This window comes from Physeter macrocephalus, chromosome 1 (genome assembly GCF_002837175.3).
Source record: "Physeter macrocephalus isolate SW-GA chromosome 1, ASM283717v5, whole genome shotgun sequence".
Lineage (NCBI taxonomy): Eukaryota > Metazoa > Chordata > Mammalia > Artiodactyla > Physeteridae > Physeter > Physeter macrocephalus.
The window spans coordinates 90,374,207-90,386,449 of record NC_041214.2 but is presented as its reverse complement, the minus strand read 5'-3'; the positions used below and the strand labels follow the sequence as shown (position 1 = coordinate 90,386,449).

General features: G+C 42.6%; 1 protein-coding gene across 6 annotated transcripts in view; it reads left to right on the top strand.

Annotated features, from left to right (window-relative positions):
- Nucleotides 1-12,243, top strand: part of KALRN (kalirin RhoGEF kinase) — a 683,571-nt gene that overhangs the window by 341,641 nt on the left and 329,687 nt on the right. For all 6 annotated transcript variants that reach the window (XM_055084868.1, XM_055084895.1, XM_055084874.1 and 3 more), the window contains exon 11: nucleotides 1,452-1,643. In XM_055084868.1, coding sequence (XP_054940843.1) covers nucleotides 1,452-1,643 — 192 coding nt within the window. The remainder of the gene's footprint in view (nucleotides 1-1,451; nucleotides 1,644-12,243) is intronic.

Sequence of the window (12,243 nt, the reverse complement as noted above, 5' to 3'; positions counted from 1 at the left end):
GGCATTCCTTGGCTTGTAGACACATCCCCCGATCCCCGCCTTCAGCTTCACACGGTGTTCTCCCTGAGTGTGTGTCTGTCTCTTCACGTGGCATTCTTTTTTGAAAGACAGCAGTTATGTTGAATTAGGGGTCCACCCTACTTCACTATGACTTGATCTTAACTAATTACATCTGCAATAACTGATTCCAAATAAGGGGCCCATTCTGAGGCACTGGGGGTTAGGACTTCACCATGTGAATTTAGAGGGGACACAATTCAACCTTTAACACCCAGGTCTTCAGGTGAGTCTAAAGAACTCTATGGGGAGCGGAGGCCACTTCAGATATGGGCAAAGTAAAGCACCATACAGTCATTGCTCCAAAATCCATTCTAGTTCTCCACTCACTTTGCATTCGATCCTGACTGTTTCTGCCGCCGGATTTACACCGTCACCAGTAACCACTTGTTCACCATTCTGTAGGTCATTGTGCCGCTACAGGGATATTAAGAAATATAACGTACACCTGAGTCACCACCTCTAATCCAGGGTCTGTCTGGAGATCTTTTTTAAGGGAAGCCTAGTGAGGAAAGTTGTATCCATGGCATATATGTAATAACCGGAATATAGGTATTGCAGAGGCAGTGACTCCATCCTGACGGACAATAATTACAAGTTGGTTGCCTTTTAAACTGCTCTGGAGAATACACACAGGGGTTGGGGGGAGAGTGTGTGTGAGAGTGAGTGTGTGCATGTGTGCATGTGTGAATGTGTGTGTGCATGTGGTAGCTTAAGAGAAACAAAATCACCAGACTCATTCCCAACCTTCCTGCAAGCTTTAAACCTTCGCTGGGCGCACAGGGAATAGCCCGCATCTCCTCGCTCTGGCTGTGGCTGCTTCCTTCTGTCGGTTCCCTGAGTTGCTGACCCTTTCCCCTCCAAAGAGATAGCTCCATTCCAAAAGATAAACACCAGTAGTTACAAGGGACTTGGGGGAAAAGTCGAGCAAGTCTCCCAGTTATTATTTCCCTGGCGTTCTCGTATAGAAACCCAGCCGATTTCGTGGATGAGGTATTTCCAACTCTGGCAGTTACAGCCTGAGATGTGAGGGCAGTGATGGATCTCCGTAAGGGTAGGGGGTCAGGGCGCGCGGCCAAGGAATGGGGATTCTAGTGTGTCTCCTTGCTTCTTTCCAGGCACGGCCCACCTGGGAGAAATCCCAGGGACGCAGAAGGCACCTAGCTAGTGCCCGCTTGTTCCAAGCTGCCAGGCAGGCTGCTGGCTTGCCAAGAGGCGGCGGGTGAGCTGGGCGCTGAGCTCCCCCGTGCCAAATCAGGGAGCTCTGGGCTCGGCGCCCACGCCCTGCGCTCCAGCTCTGGGCAGCCCGGGGGTGGGGTGGGGGGTGCTGGGCGAAGGCGCGAAGCTCGGTTTGTGGCTGCAAGTTGACTTTCCCTCACTGTCGTTGCCGGCAGAATACTTACACCAATGCGGACAAGCTCCTAGAAGCTGCAGAGCAGCTGGCTCAGACAGGGGAATGTGACCCGGAGGAGATCTACAAGGCAGCTCGGCATCTGGAGGTGCGCATCCAAGACTTCGTGCGTAGGGTGGAGCAGCGGAAGCTTCTGCTGGACATGTCGGTCTCCTTCCACACTCACACCAAAGAGGTAAGGGCAGCAAGTGGAGGAGGGGTGTTGGCTGGGCTGCTGTGTTCCAGCAAAGGTCAGGGCAGTTTCAGAGCCCCCGAGGTCTGCCTGGGGTACTGGCTGGTCTGGGGATTACTAGCCTCCTAAGATTGATGATGTTAACAATTTGCCCCTGATAACCTGTATTGAGGTCTCTACCAATATGGGGCAAAATTTCCTCCGCATCTCTAGTGAGGAGGGGGCTTGGGAGGGCAGGTGGTTTGGGGAGTCTGTTAGAGCATTTAGTCTGCAGCTGGAGGAATTTGGGGATCCCTGGTATAGAAATAGTCGCCGTAAGAGGCAATATTAGAGGATCAGAGACTCCCTTCCCACCCCACACCCAATTTTTCTTGGTTGCTGTTTCCTGTCAAAAATTAGAGTCCTGCAGAACTTTGATCATCTTTGCTACCAGCAAGGAACATACAGAGTTTGCAAATCTGTTCTATGTTTTTATTTTATTATTTTTTTAAACAGAGGATTAAATCTTCCTAATGAGGTCTGCCACGGGGTGCTATCAAAGTGAAATGGTCCTCACCTTCCTCATCGTGGAGTGACAGCCAGTGAAGGAAGGGGGGACTGGGGTGCCTTCCATGCAGGAGGAAGCCAGCTGGACTTAAATCCGGTCCCCAAATCATTCACAAAGCGGAGACAGGAGAGGGGAGGATGGATCATGTTGCATTGTTGGCAGGGCAGAAGGGCCCATGGAGAGGAGGAGGGTTGTAAACGTGCGGTTGCTCTTCGGTTCTGATTAACACGGGGCACTCTGAGATTGAGTAAGTGGCCAGTGAGGAGGCACGTTTGGCGTATTCTGTAATAACACCCTTGGCAGATGAACTCATTATGTGTGTGCATGCTTGTGTTCCCCCCAGGAATTCATTTTAATGGAGTATTAATTAAAGTTGGATTGTACCCTAGTTAATTAAGTTGATTTTTGATATTTGAAATGCGTTAAGAAGCCTGGTTGTTACTCCTTCACAGGCTTTTCTGACACTTTGTGGGAATGAATGCAAATCATTGCAGTGCCTGTCAGAGATAAACATGAAAAGATAATGTTTTCTAAACTGCGATTCCCGGGGCAGATGAAGGGCTGGGGAGCCCCGTGAAGCTGGCTCTGCTTCCTCTCTGTGGGACCTACGACCACTCTCTGATGAATGTCTGTAAAGCCAAGGGGATTAGCTTTAATCCAGGTTTTCCTGCCTGGCTGTCTGCTTGCTTGTGGCTCACCCAGTTCTTAATAATGGTCTCAGACACCAAAGGCATGTGTATTCTCTTTTAATTATGAGCCTGTGGGTGAGAGAATGGAGCATGAATGAACAGAAGTCATGTTCCTTGTGAGGGCTGTGAGGGTATTGGGTGCCAAGGGAGGTGATGGATGAGGTTAGTTTCCATGGAAGTGCCACTCCTGAAAAGGTGACTGAGGCTCCCAGGAACCCTTTCTAGCGGCATCTCCCGCCTTCTGTACATGAAACCAGGAGGCTGGGATCCGGTCCAGATCCTGCTGCTATAGAACCCTGTGAGCTTGGGCAAATCACTGTGTCTCTGGCTTTGGGTTGCCTCATCTATAAAATTATGCTGTCAGACTCAATGGCCCTAAGGCCCCTGATGGTTCCAATGTGAATTCAAGATTCCTTTCTTTCTCTTTTCCTCCTCTTCTTCTGTATTTGATACTGATAATAATAATTAATAATAATAATAAATTATGCCTGAGGTGATACAGGTGATTTACCTAGCCTAACGATTTGGTTTATTGTAAGCACTCAATGTATATTAGGTAGTAGTTTTTTCTAATTGAGTACCTACTAGCTGTTAGACACATACATCATCTCGTGTAATCCTCATGAGAATCTCATGATACAGACTTTATTGAACATATTTTCAAATGGGGAAACTAAGGCCCAGAAAAGAACTTGTCTAAGGTTACAGAGCTGCCAGTGCAGCAGAGCCTGGACCCGTCTCCCTGACCTCTGCACTCATGCTCTTACCTGCTACCACACATTCTGTCCTCCTTTTTCCCTCTTGTACCTCCTCCTGTCTTCTGCTCTTCTTTCTTCTCCTTGCTCATCTTTTTCCTCGTTACCTTTTCAAACCCCAAAGCAGGGGCTTGATGGGGAGGGTAGCTCTTAGCTGAGAAAAGCAAAGTGTTCCCGGGGCTGGGAATGTGGCACACAGGAATAGTCGGGGATGCAGTTATTAACCATGGTTTTCCCAGAGAGCTTTCAAAGCTTGCTAAGCCTGAGGTCCTATTTAAACCTGAGACTTGTTTTCCCACCGTGGCTCAGTGTATACAACCACATTCCTATCAAATAGTACCAACGGGGGAAGCATGATCCTGGGAGCAGGTGAAGAAAGGGAGAGGGAACTAAAATGGATGGGCCCCTACAGTGTGCTTGACTATTCATCTGTCTAGTCGATAGCCATGAGAATTGTCATTTTTTTTATTCTGATTTTAAAGATCAGAGAAATTATTCATTTGCCCAGGGTCTTGTAGTGAGGATGTCGTAAATGTAGGGACTGATCCCAAATCTGACTCCAAAGCCCATGCTTTTTCTCATTTGCCTTTCATATAAAGGCCAGGAAACAGAGGCTTGGAGGACTTTTCTCCACCAGGGAATTCATTCAGACAGGAGGCTGTCAGGAAGTAGCATAGTCTCTTTTCTTCGGGACCTCAAAATATGAGAGAAATTAGGAGCAGTCCTGTCTAGGTGCAAAGGGATGTATGATTGTGAGGCTCTTTCTATGCAAGAGGTCTGCAACTCTCAGATCATACAGACTCTGACTTTTTTTTTCAGGATGGAAAGGAAAGCATCATTTTGAGTGGCTATTGTAGAGGGGATGCTCACGGGGGCCATCCCACAGGACTTTATGTCTGCATGTTTTCTCTCAGCTACCTCCCCATCCCCCAACTAGTCTGTCTGGGGCCCCTTTTAGGCGGAGTAGAGAATAAGACTTGTGTATGTATGTACACACTTAGGCATATGTGTTATACACACACCTGTTAAGTACAGCAAGATCTTAGATGCCAGGGAGGTCTGATTTCCAGATCTAGAACTTCACTGAGCATGCTGTGTGCCTTAGGGAAAATTACTTACTCTCTGTTACTTTGTGAGAATTATGATGATGACTATTACAAAATTGAGTAGTACAATACTAATACCCATTTTTTTCCTAGCAGAAAACTGCCCCCCAAGTTTATTCTTAGAGGATCTCTAATGCAGGGTTAATAAGGAACTTGAGGACTCCACTCAGGCATCATTTTTCCTTGAAATTCTTCGCTGGGGCTTCCAGCTTCCCACCCAGACGGGACAGGAGCACTGTGTGCATACCTCGTCAAGATGCTGGGATCTCACTGAGGTGACTGGAGCTTCCTCGTTAAATTGGAGGTGCTCACGTGGAGCGTACACATGTGGGTTTAGATGTGTAGATACAGATCCTACTGTACATCTCTACTGCTGTGTCAGATACATCGTGATGCTGGATAAATATTGAATAGGTTTACTTGACAATGAGAAGCTAGTCGTTTCTCCTAAAAAATAAAATAAAATAAAATAAAATAAAAAGGCGGGGTGGGGGGAGCCCATTCAATCACATGGTTCGTCTACTCCAGTTCTTTGACTGGAGCTCTACAGACAGTGAAAACAGAGGAGGGCAGGTGGGGAATCTGAACTGCCTGCGGGGCCTTTCCTCTAGAGCCTGCATGGCAGGCAGAAATGGATTATTAGGGCAAAAGTCAGCGTCCTTGGATGGGCTAAAGGAGAAGGAAGTCCTGTAGTTTGCTCTTTCCCTATTCGGTTTAATACCTCTCAGGACACGCCACCTCTCAAACCTTGCTAAGTGTGGGTCCTATCTGATCCGGGTCTGTTAACTCTTGACTCCATAGGCAAACTTCTGGCATTTGTACTCAAGGCAAGATTAGTAGCCGAGTTTACTAGTCTACAAGTCTGTGAGGGAATTTCAAGTTGCTATGGATGTTTTTCTCTCTTACAGTAAATAGAGTGAATGGAAGGATAATCTTCTGCTCAGTTTTGCTAAAGATGTACTCTAATTAGGATCAGAGAGGAAACCGAAGGAAGATAGGAAGAAGATATCCTCCCAGCTCATTTCTTCTGCAGATTGAAGAGTCTGCTTGAGTCTGTTTGCCTGCTTTGTGAATTCTTGGTCACTAAAGGAGTCTGGAGGGTTAAAGCCTTCTAACCACTTCATTGCAGTGTTATTAATAACCTTGAATAAATTAGAAACCATCTAAATACTCCATGTTAAATGACTCATTAAACAAATCATAGTAAATCTATAGAGTGAAATATTATACAGTTATTATAAATCACACTGTCAAAGATCATTAATGGCATGAGAGAGGGCTTGCGGTATAACATATAAAAAACTGTATATCCATCATGGCCTCAATTTTGATCACACACATGGAATAAAGACTAGAAAGCGGTATACAAAGAAGCTAAGAATGTTATGGGTGATTTAATTTTCCTTTGCATATTTTATTTTATAAGTTTTCTTCAATGATATTTTCAATTGAAAATCAGGAACAATCTCAGTAAATGTTATTTTATAAAAACAAAACTTCCCATCCCTACTTAGAGAGAAGAGCTACATAATAAACAGAAGAGACAAACATGTGCTTGGAACCTTCTTAAATATCCAGAACCTCAGCTATTAATACAAATTGTGCTGAACTTTCAAATATCTTCTTTTTGCCTGGGGACAAGAGGCCAGCTGGCTCTTTGCTGGTCTGGAGAGCTCGGGGAGGATATAGGGAGAAGCATTTACCCAAGTCCTCATTTTCTTTGTCCAGGGAAAAGGCATTTGTAGCAAGTGTCATCTGCTCTGCAGAGATTGTCCAGACAGAATTCTCTCTCCTTGCTGTGTTTCCATGGAAATGCTGCAGTTGCTGGGTTTTCCAAATATCCATTTTTAGATATTTTTGCAATCATAATATGAGAGTCAAATTAACTAAGGAACGTGGCCAAGATAATCAACCTCAGCTCTTTATTAGGTAGTTTAATTAAATGCCCATTGCCATTTGTTTATAACCCTGTGAAATCATTCTTTCATGCTATTTCCTGCTCAACTAGGTACACACACACATACCACAAGTGCCACAGACACTCACATATATACATGTTTCTCTACTCACCCACTGTAGAACCAAAACTAAATCAGTCTTCAAAAGACATAATGGCCTCAAGAACAAAACAGCTTCATCCTCTATTTCAGTTGCCAAACTGATATGGTGTTTATTTAAGAAATAAAAGCTGGTAGTCAATTCCAAAGAAAAATGATTCTTCAGAATGAGGGAGGGGCGGTTCATCCTGTGGAATTGGTGCTCCTTTCTGCATCTCTGGGGGTCAATCAGTTGTATCAGCACAATGGCTACCAGAGCCGTGCAAATGGTACAGCCAATCAGCAGGAGAAGGTGATGGTGTAAAATTACCTCTTTCCTTAACCAGTCATCCCTAAGCCTCATTGTTTCTACAAACCTCCTAGTTTCTCCCTTCCTTGTCCCTCCCTTCCTGCCCTTTTCAGTTGGCCTTTTCTCAGGCTCCCCACTATGCAAGCAGAATGGGGTCCATGTGCTGGCCCTTCCTGAACTCACTTGTTTCAGTCTTAGAGCTCACCTTATGTAGGGCATTGAAAGGCTGCCTTAACTCTCCCCCTGCCAAAGTTCTAGAAATTCTCAAATTAGGCTCATTCTTTTGGATGTAAGTATTTTTGGCCACAATTACATGTGTTCTTTGAGAGAAAGGGCACATAAAGCCATCTGAGTGTATATATCAGCATGGAACAAATAGTTATTGCCAAGCGGAGAGCAGAACCCTGAAAGAATGGTCCTTGTACAGGTGTGTTTGATCAAGAAGAGAGGGTCTGACAATCCTATTTTTATGTTGGCTCCATCTATAATTTTCCCTTTTTGTAATGTCCATGTCAGATTTGGGGATCAAAGTTATGCTTGTCTCATAAAACAGGTTGGGAAGTAAATATTATGTTTTCCTATTTGGTAGAAAAAAATAAAAAAGAAGAGAGTGTCTGGAAATGGGTGAAACAGGAGGTTCTTTCTGGGGAGCAGGTGGGTTGATGGCAAAGGTGCAGTGCTAATACGTTAGACTCTAGATAAGCAGAGGGTTAAGAGGATTATCCTAGGAGAGAGAAAGGAAATGGAAGACAGTAGGAAGAAACGTGGCAGCTGCTCCCAAGCTGCCTCACTCACTCCATGATTTCACCTTGTTCTGGCAATGCCTTATGATAGCTTGAAGTGTGAGATCATTCTGACTCAGTCTCATTGGCTCCTGATAATGAGTATAGCAATAATAGACGTGGCTCTCTGATTTGTATTCCTTTCGAAGCAGTCTAGGTATGCTCTTCAAGGATAAGTCAGATAGACACATACACAGAAGGAAACCTACAGGAAATTTAGACAATATAAAAGTTACAGCCCAAGGAATGGAATATGGATCCTTACTCATAGTTTAGTGACACTGACGTTTACGTTCGTTCACTTTATGCTTCAGAGGTGCTTACAACAAAATTATGAGCGTGCAATTTAAGCTTGTTGACACCAGGGGGCGACTGTGTGCATGTTTCTCAGGATTCCCTGTGGCTCCCTACTCAAGCTTTCCAGGTGGTAAATAGTAACTTGGTGGTGCAATTATCCTTGAACTCTTGCTAACTTTTGGTGTCTTGGTGTGAAAGCCGTGACTGCAGTTTTTCAGTTTAGAGAATCATTTCTATTACTACCCTCTTCTTTACCTCAGTTTCTGAAGAGAAACCATAGCATGTTAGATTTGGAAGGGATTTTAGAGATAAGTGAGAGAAATCACAAACACACACCTACACACACACACTAATGCATATGCACTTTAAGTATGAAGTAATTGAAGTAAAGTAGTTTTCCCATGAGTATAGAACTAGCCAGACAAGGGAAGAATCAAGAATTATCTCCAGTAAATATCAATTCCATTCAACAACTCCTTTCTCTCTGGGTTATTTTGTTTTGTTTTTACAGAAGGAAAAATAGAGAAAGATGTCACTAACCCTTTGTCTATGGTGCTGTAATTCCCTTCCCTTTCTCTGAGTCAAATTCCCTAGCAATTTTATTTGACATTTTATCCTCTTGAAGGTAGACTGGCCCCTTCCTTTCCTTATCAGGCTGCTGACCACTGGACTGAGCGGCATCTAATGTTGTACCTGATTGTTTATCTCTTAGGTGATTTTCCTTAGCAGTAGGTTTTAATCTACCTTAGACAAGAGTTTCTTTATAATATAGTAGACTATATGGCCAGAAATCTGAGCAATCAACTTCAATTCATTAATCAGAGAATTTTGGTGGGGAGGACACAGTTTTTAAATGATATTGACTCCTGAGGTCAGTGTATTATCGACGTACCCAATCTTTCTCTAGTCTTTTTGTTTGTAACACTGACACCTCATCTTTGGCAAGTTTGATCTTTGACTGTCCCTACAATTTAGCTGCATGACCACCAGGCGGAGGGAGTGTCATGAGTCATGGTGGATTTCCTCAGAAGGGAACGATGCTGACTTTCTTCCCTAGACCTACACCAGAGGTGTTCAAGTTTTTGTTCAAAAGGGGGGAAAAAGGAACTCCAAGCTGTGAAGCCATTAAAATAGCTTAAGGATGGTACTGAGAATAAAATTATCCTAAATAAAATACAATCCTCAAGATATCTGTAAGCCTCTGTCCTCTGTCTCTTATTCCTGTAACGGGAGTGCCAGCTCCATCCTGAGCAGTCTTCCATCTCAGTGCCTGTCCTCCGTTGACACACTGAGTTTATTTTTCTTAAGTGCCCTGCTTCCTGTCCACAATTTTAATCTCTCTCTCTTCACATAGTCTTTTCTTTTCTTGCTTTTTTTTTTTAAAGAAATATCTAGACTTTTCAGTCTCTAGGCTTTCTTTAGATATCCCAGGACAAAGCTGCAAAAACAGAAAAGAGGGGCCCAGCTCATCCTAGCATATTGAAAGATCAAATCCAGTATTGATCTTTTGCCAATTTCAAAATGAAGGAGTATTTCAAACTTTCCCTCTGTCTTCTAGTGGGAACTAGAGGTGGCTTGCATGAAAAATATCTTTTAAATATAACAATATCTAGCACTTGCATAGCACTTACTATACGCCAGGCACTGTTTCTAAGTGATATAATACATCTGTGTGCGGATGTCTGTGTGTGTGTGTACAAATAAATACATATGTATATATATTTATTGGTATATATATAAGTTATATAAATGTAGAGTGTTTATATATATCTGCATACACACACATATATCTCACTTATTTGTATGTATATGCACACAGATAACACACACATATATATCAACTTATTAGTAATCTTTACAACTCTGTGGGTGTAAGAACTATTACTGTTCCCATTTTATTGACAAGGGAAACTGAGGTGCAAAGATGGTAGGTTACTTACTCAAGGTTATATGGGAACTATGTGGTAGAACTGGGGTTTGAAACCCTTTCATTATTTCCTTCTTTCTTCCTTCTTTTCTTTGCTTTTTCTTTCTTTCTTTCTTTCTTTCTTTCTTTCTTTCTTTCTTTCTTCTTTTAATTGAAGTATAGTTGATTTACAGTGTTGTGTGGGGTCTGAAACTCTTAACCACTATGCTATATTGCCTCTCTATACAATAATTTTTCAGAGATTCTGTTATCTCATACCCAAGGACTTCAGCACATCTAGAAAATGGTTTTGCTCTAGGCAAAATGACAGCCAGAATGTCTGAAGTAATTTTAAGTTATAGTGACCAATATCCTGAACTTCCTAATTTCATACTGGTTTGAAATATATACATTCATACCTGTAGGAATATGTATCCCAGCTTAAATGGTCTGGAAAACTTGTTTTGTGTTTTACAACAAAAACTTATTTGTAAAGAAAATAAACTGAATTAATTACAACCAGACACAAGCTACTAAATGACAGGAACACTGAATAATAATAATTCGTATCCCTTATAGCTATCATCACAATGTTATAGGCTTATCGATAATGCTATTTGTTTATTTAAAGCATTGATAATAAGTAAATAATTTATTTCTCATAATCTTTGAAGTGAGCAGGGCAAATCTTATTCTTCCCATTTTGTAGATTAGGAAACTGGAGCTCAGAGAGGTTTTTGCCTGTCCAAAAAGAACATTCTTTATACCCCATTATTTGCTACCTCGAGGGCTTGTTAATCTTGTGAACTCAACCTCTTCTGCCATACTTAGGGCCTTTCCTCTCTAAAGAAAAAAGAATAACTTGTCCAAGATCTGAAGACTAATTTTGTCTCTCTTTATTGTCTCTTTTTTAATCCCTTGTTCCAAAGGCCATACCATGATTTATCATACTGAGAACCAACAAGATGAAATAGTATTCTTAAGGTGTTTTTTTTTTTTTTTTTTTTTTTTTGCGGTACATGGGCTTCTCACTGTTGTGGCCTCTCCCATTGCGGAGCACACACAGGCTCCGGATGCGCAGGCTCAGCGGCCATGGCTCACGGGCCCAGCCGCTCCGCGGCATGTGGGATCTTCCCAGACCGGGGCACGCACCCGTGTCCCCTGCATTGGCAGGCGGACTCTCAACCACTGCGCCACCAGGGAAGCCCTTAAGGTGAATATTTATCCATGTTTTTAACATGGGAGACTTACAGAATGTTAGAACCATAAGGTAACTAACCATTGTATTTTATGCTCTCCCCAGCCTATTTTATACACAAAGTCTTGGAGAGCAAAGGGTATAGTGATTTACTCAAAGGCACCACAAGTTATAGGAAGAGCAGAGGCCACAATCCACATCTTCTGGCTCCTTCTATGAATTTTTTCTCTCTACTGGCTTTTCTCCTGGTGGATCCATGAGCTTATCTTTCCTGCTAGTCAAGTGAAGATTCCTTGTTTCTAAGCAAACATCAGACTCATCTTTCCCTCTACAATTCATGAAAATGCTCAATGAGAGCAGTTAGAAGTGGAGCACTGTGGCAGGCTGCTGGAGATCTATTTTCAGTATGAGGAAGAGCTATTAATAAATGAGTTTTCAGTAATTCAATTCAACTCCTCATCATTTTCAGTACTTATTCCACTCAAAATGCTATACTTAGCTTTTTTAAAGTTGTCTGACCAGTAATGTCATCCTGACTGCATTTCATCATCTTGAATATCATGGGAGAAATGTCTCATAGTTACATTGAAATTAAGATAAGCTACGTCTTTAGCATTCAACTTTCTAACCAACCAAGCAATCCTGAAAAGAACAAAATAATTTAGCATAGCACATATTTTCTTAATTAATCTTCATTTGGTTCTGAGTGTCACATTCTTTCTTACATATTTGTAAAATCATGACACATTTCTAGGAATCAGCATCTAGCTACCTGGAAGAAGTATGCAGAGCCGTCCTTTATGAAAGATGAAATAGTATTTGTCCATCACCAGTTTCCTTTTCTTCCCAGTCACTCAAAAATGAGTGAGCTTCCTGCTCTAAGACCACAGTTTCCCTAAACCACTGGGAAGTAAGGCTGAGGGTGGTTCCTGTCCTTCAGGAATGCCAGCGCTAATGGAGTAAACTTAACAGAGATG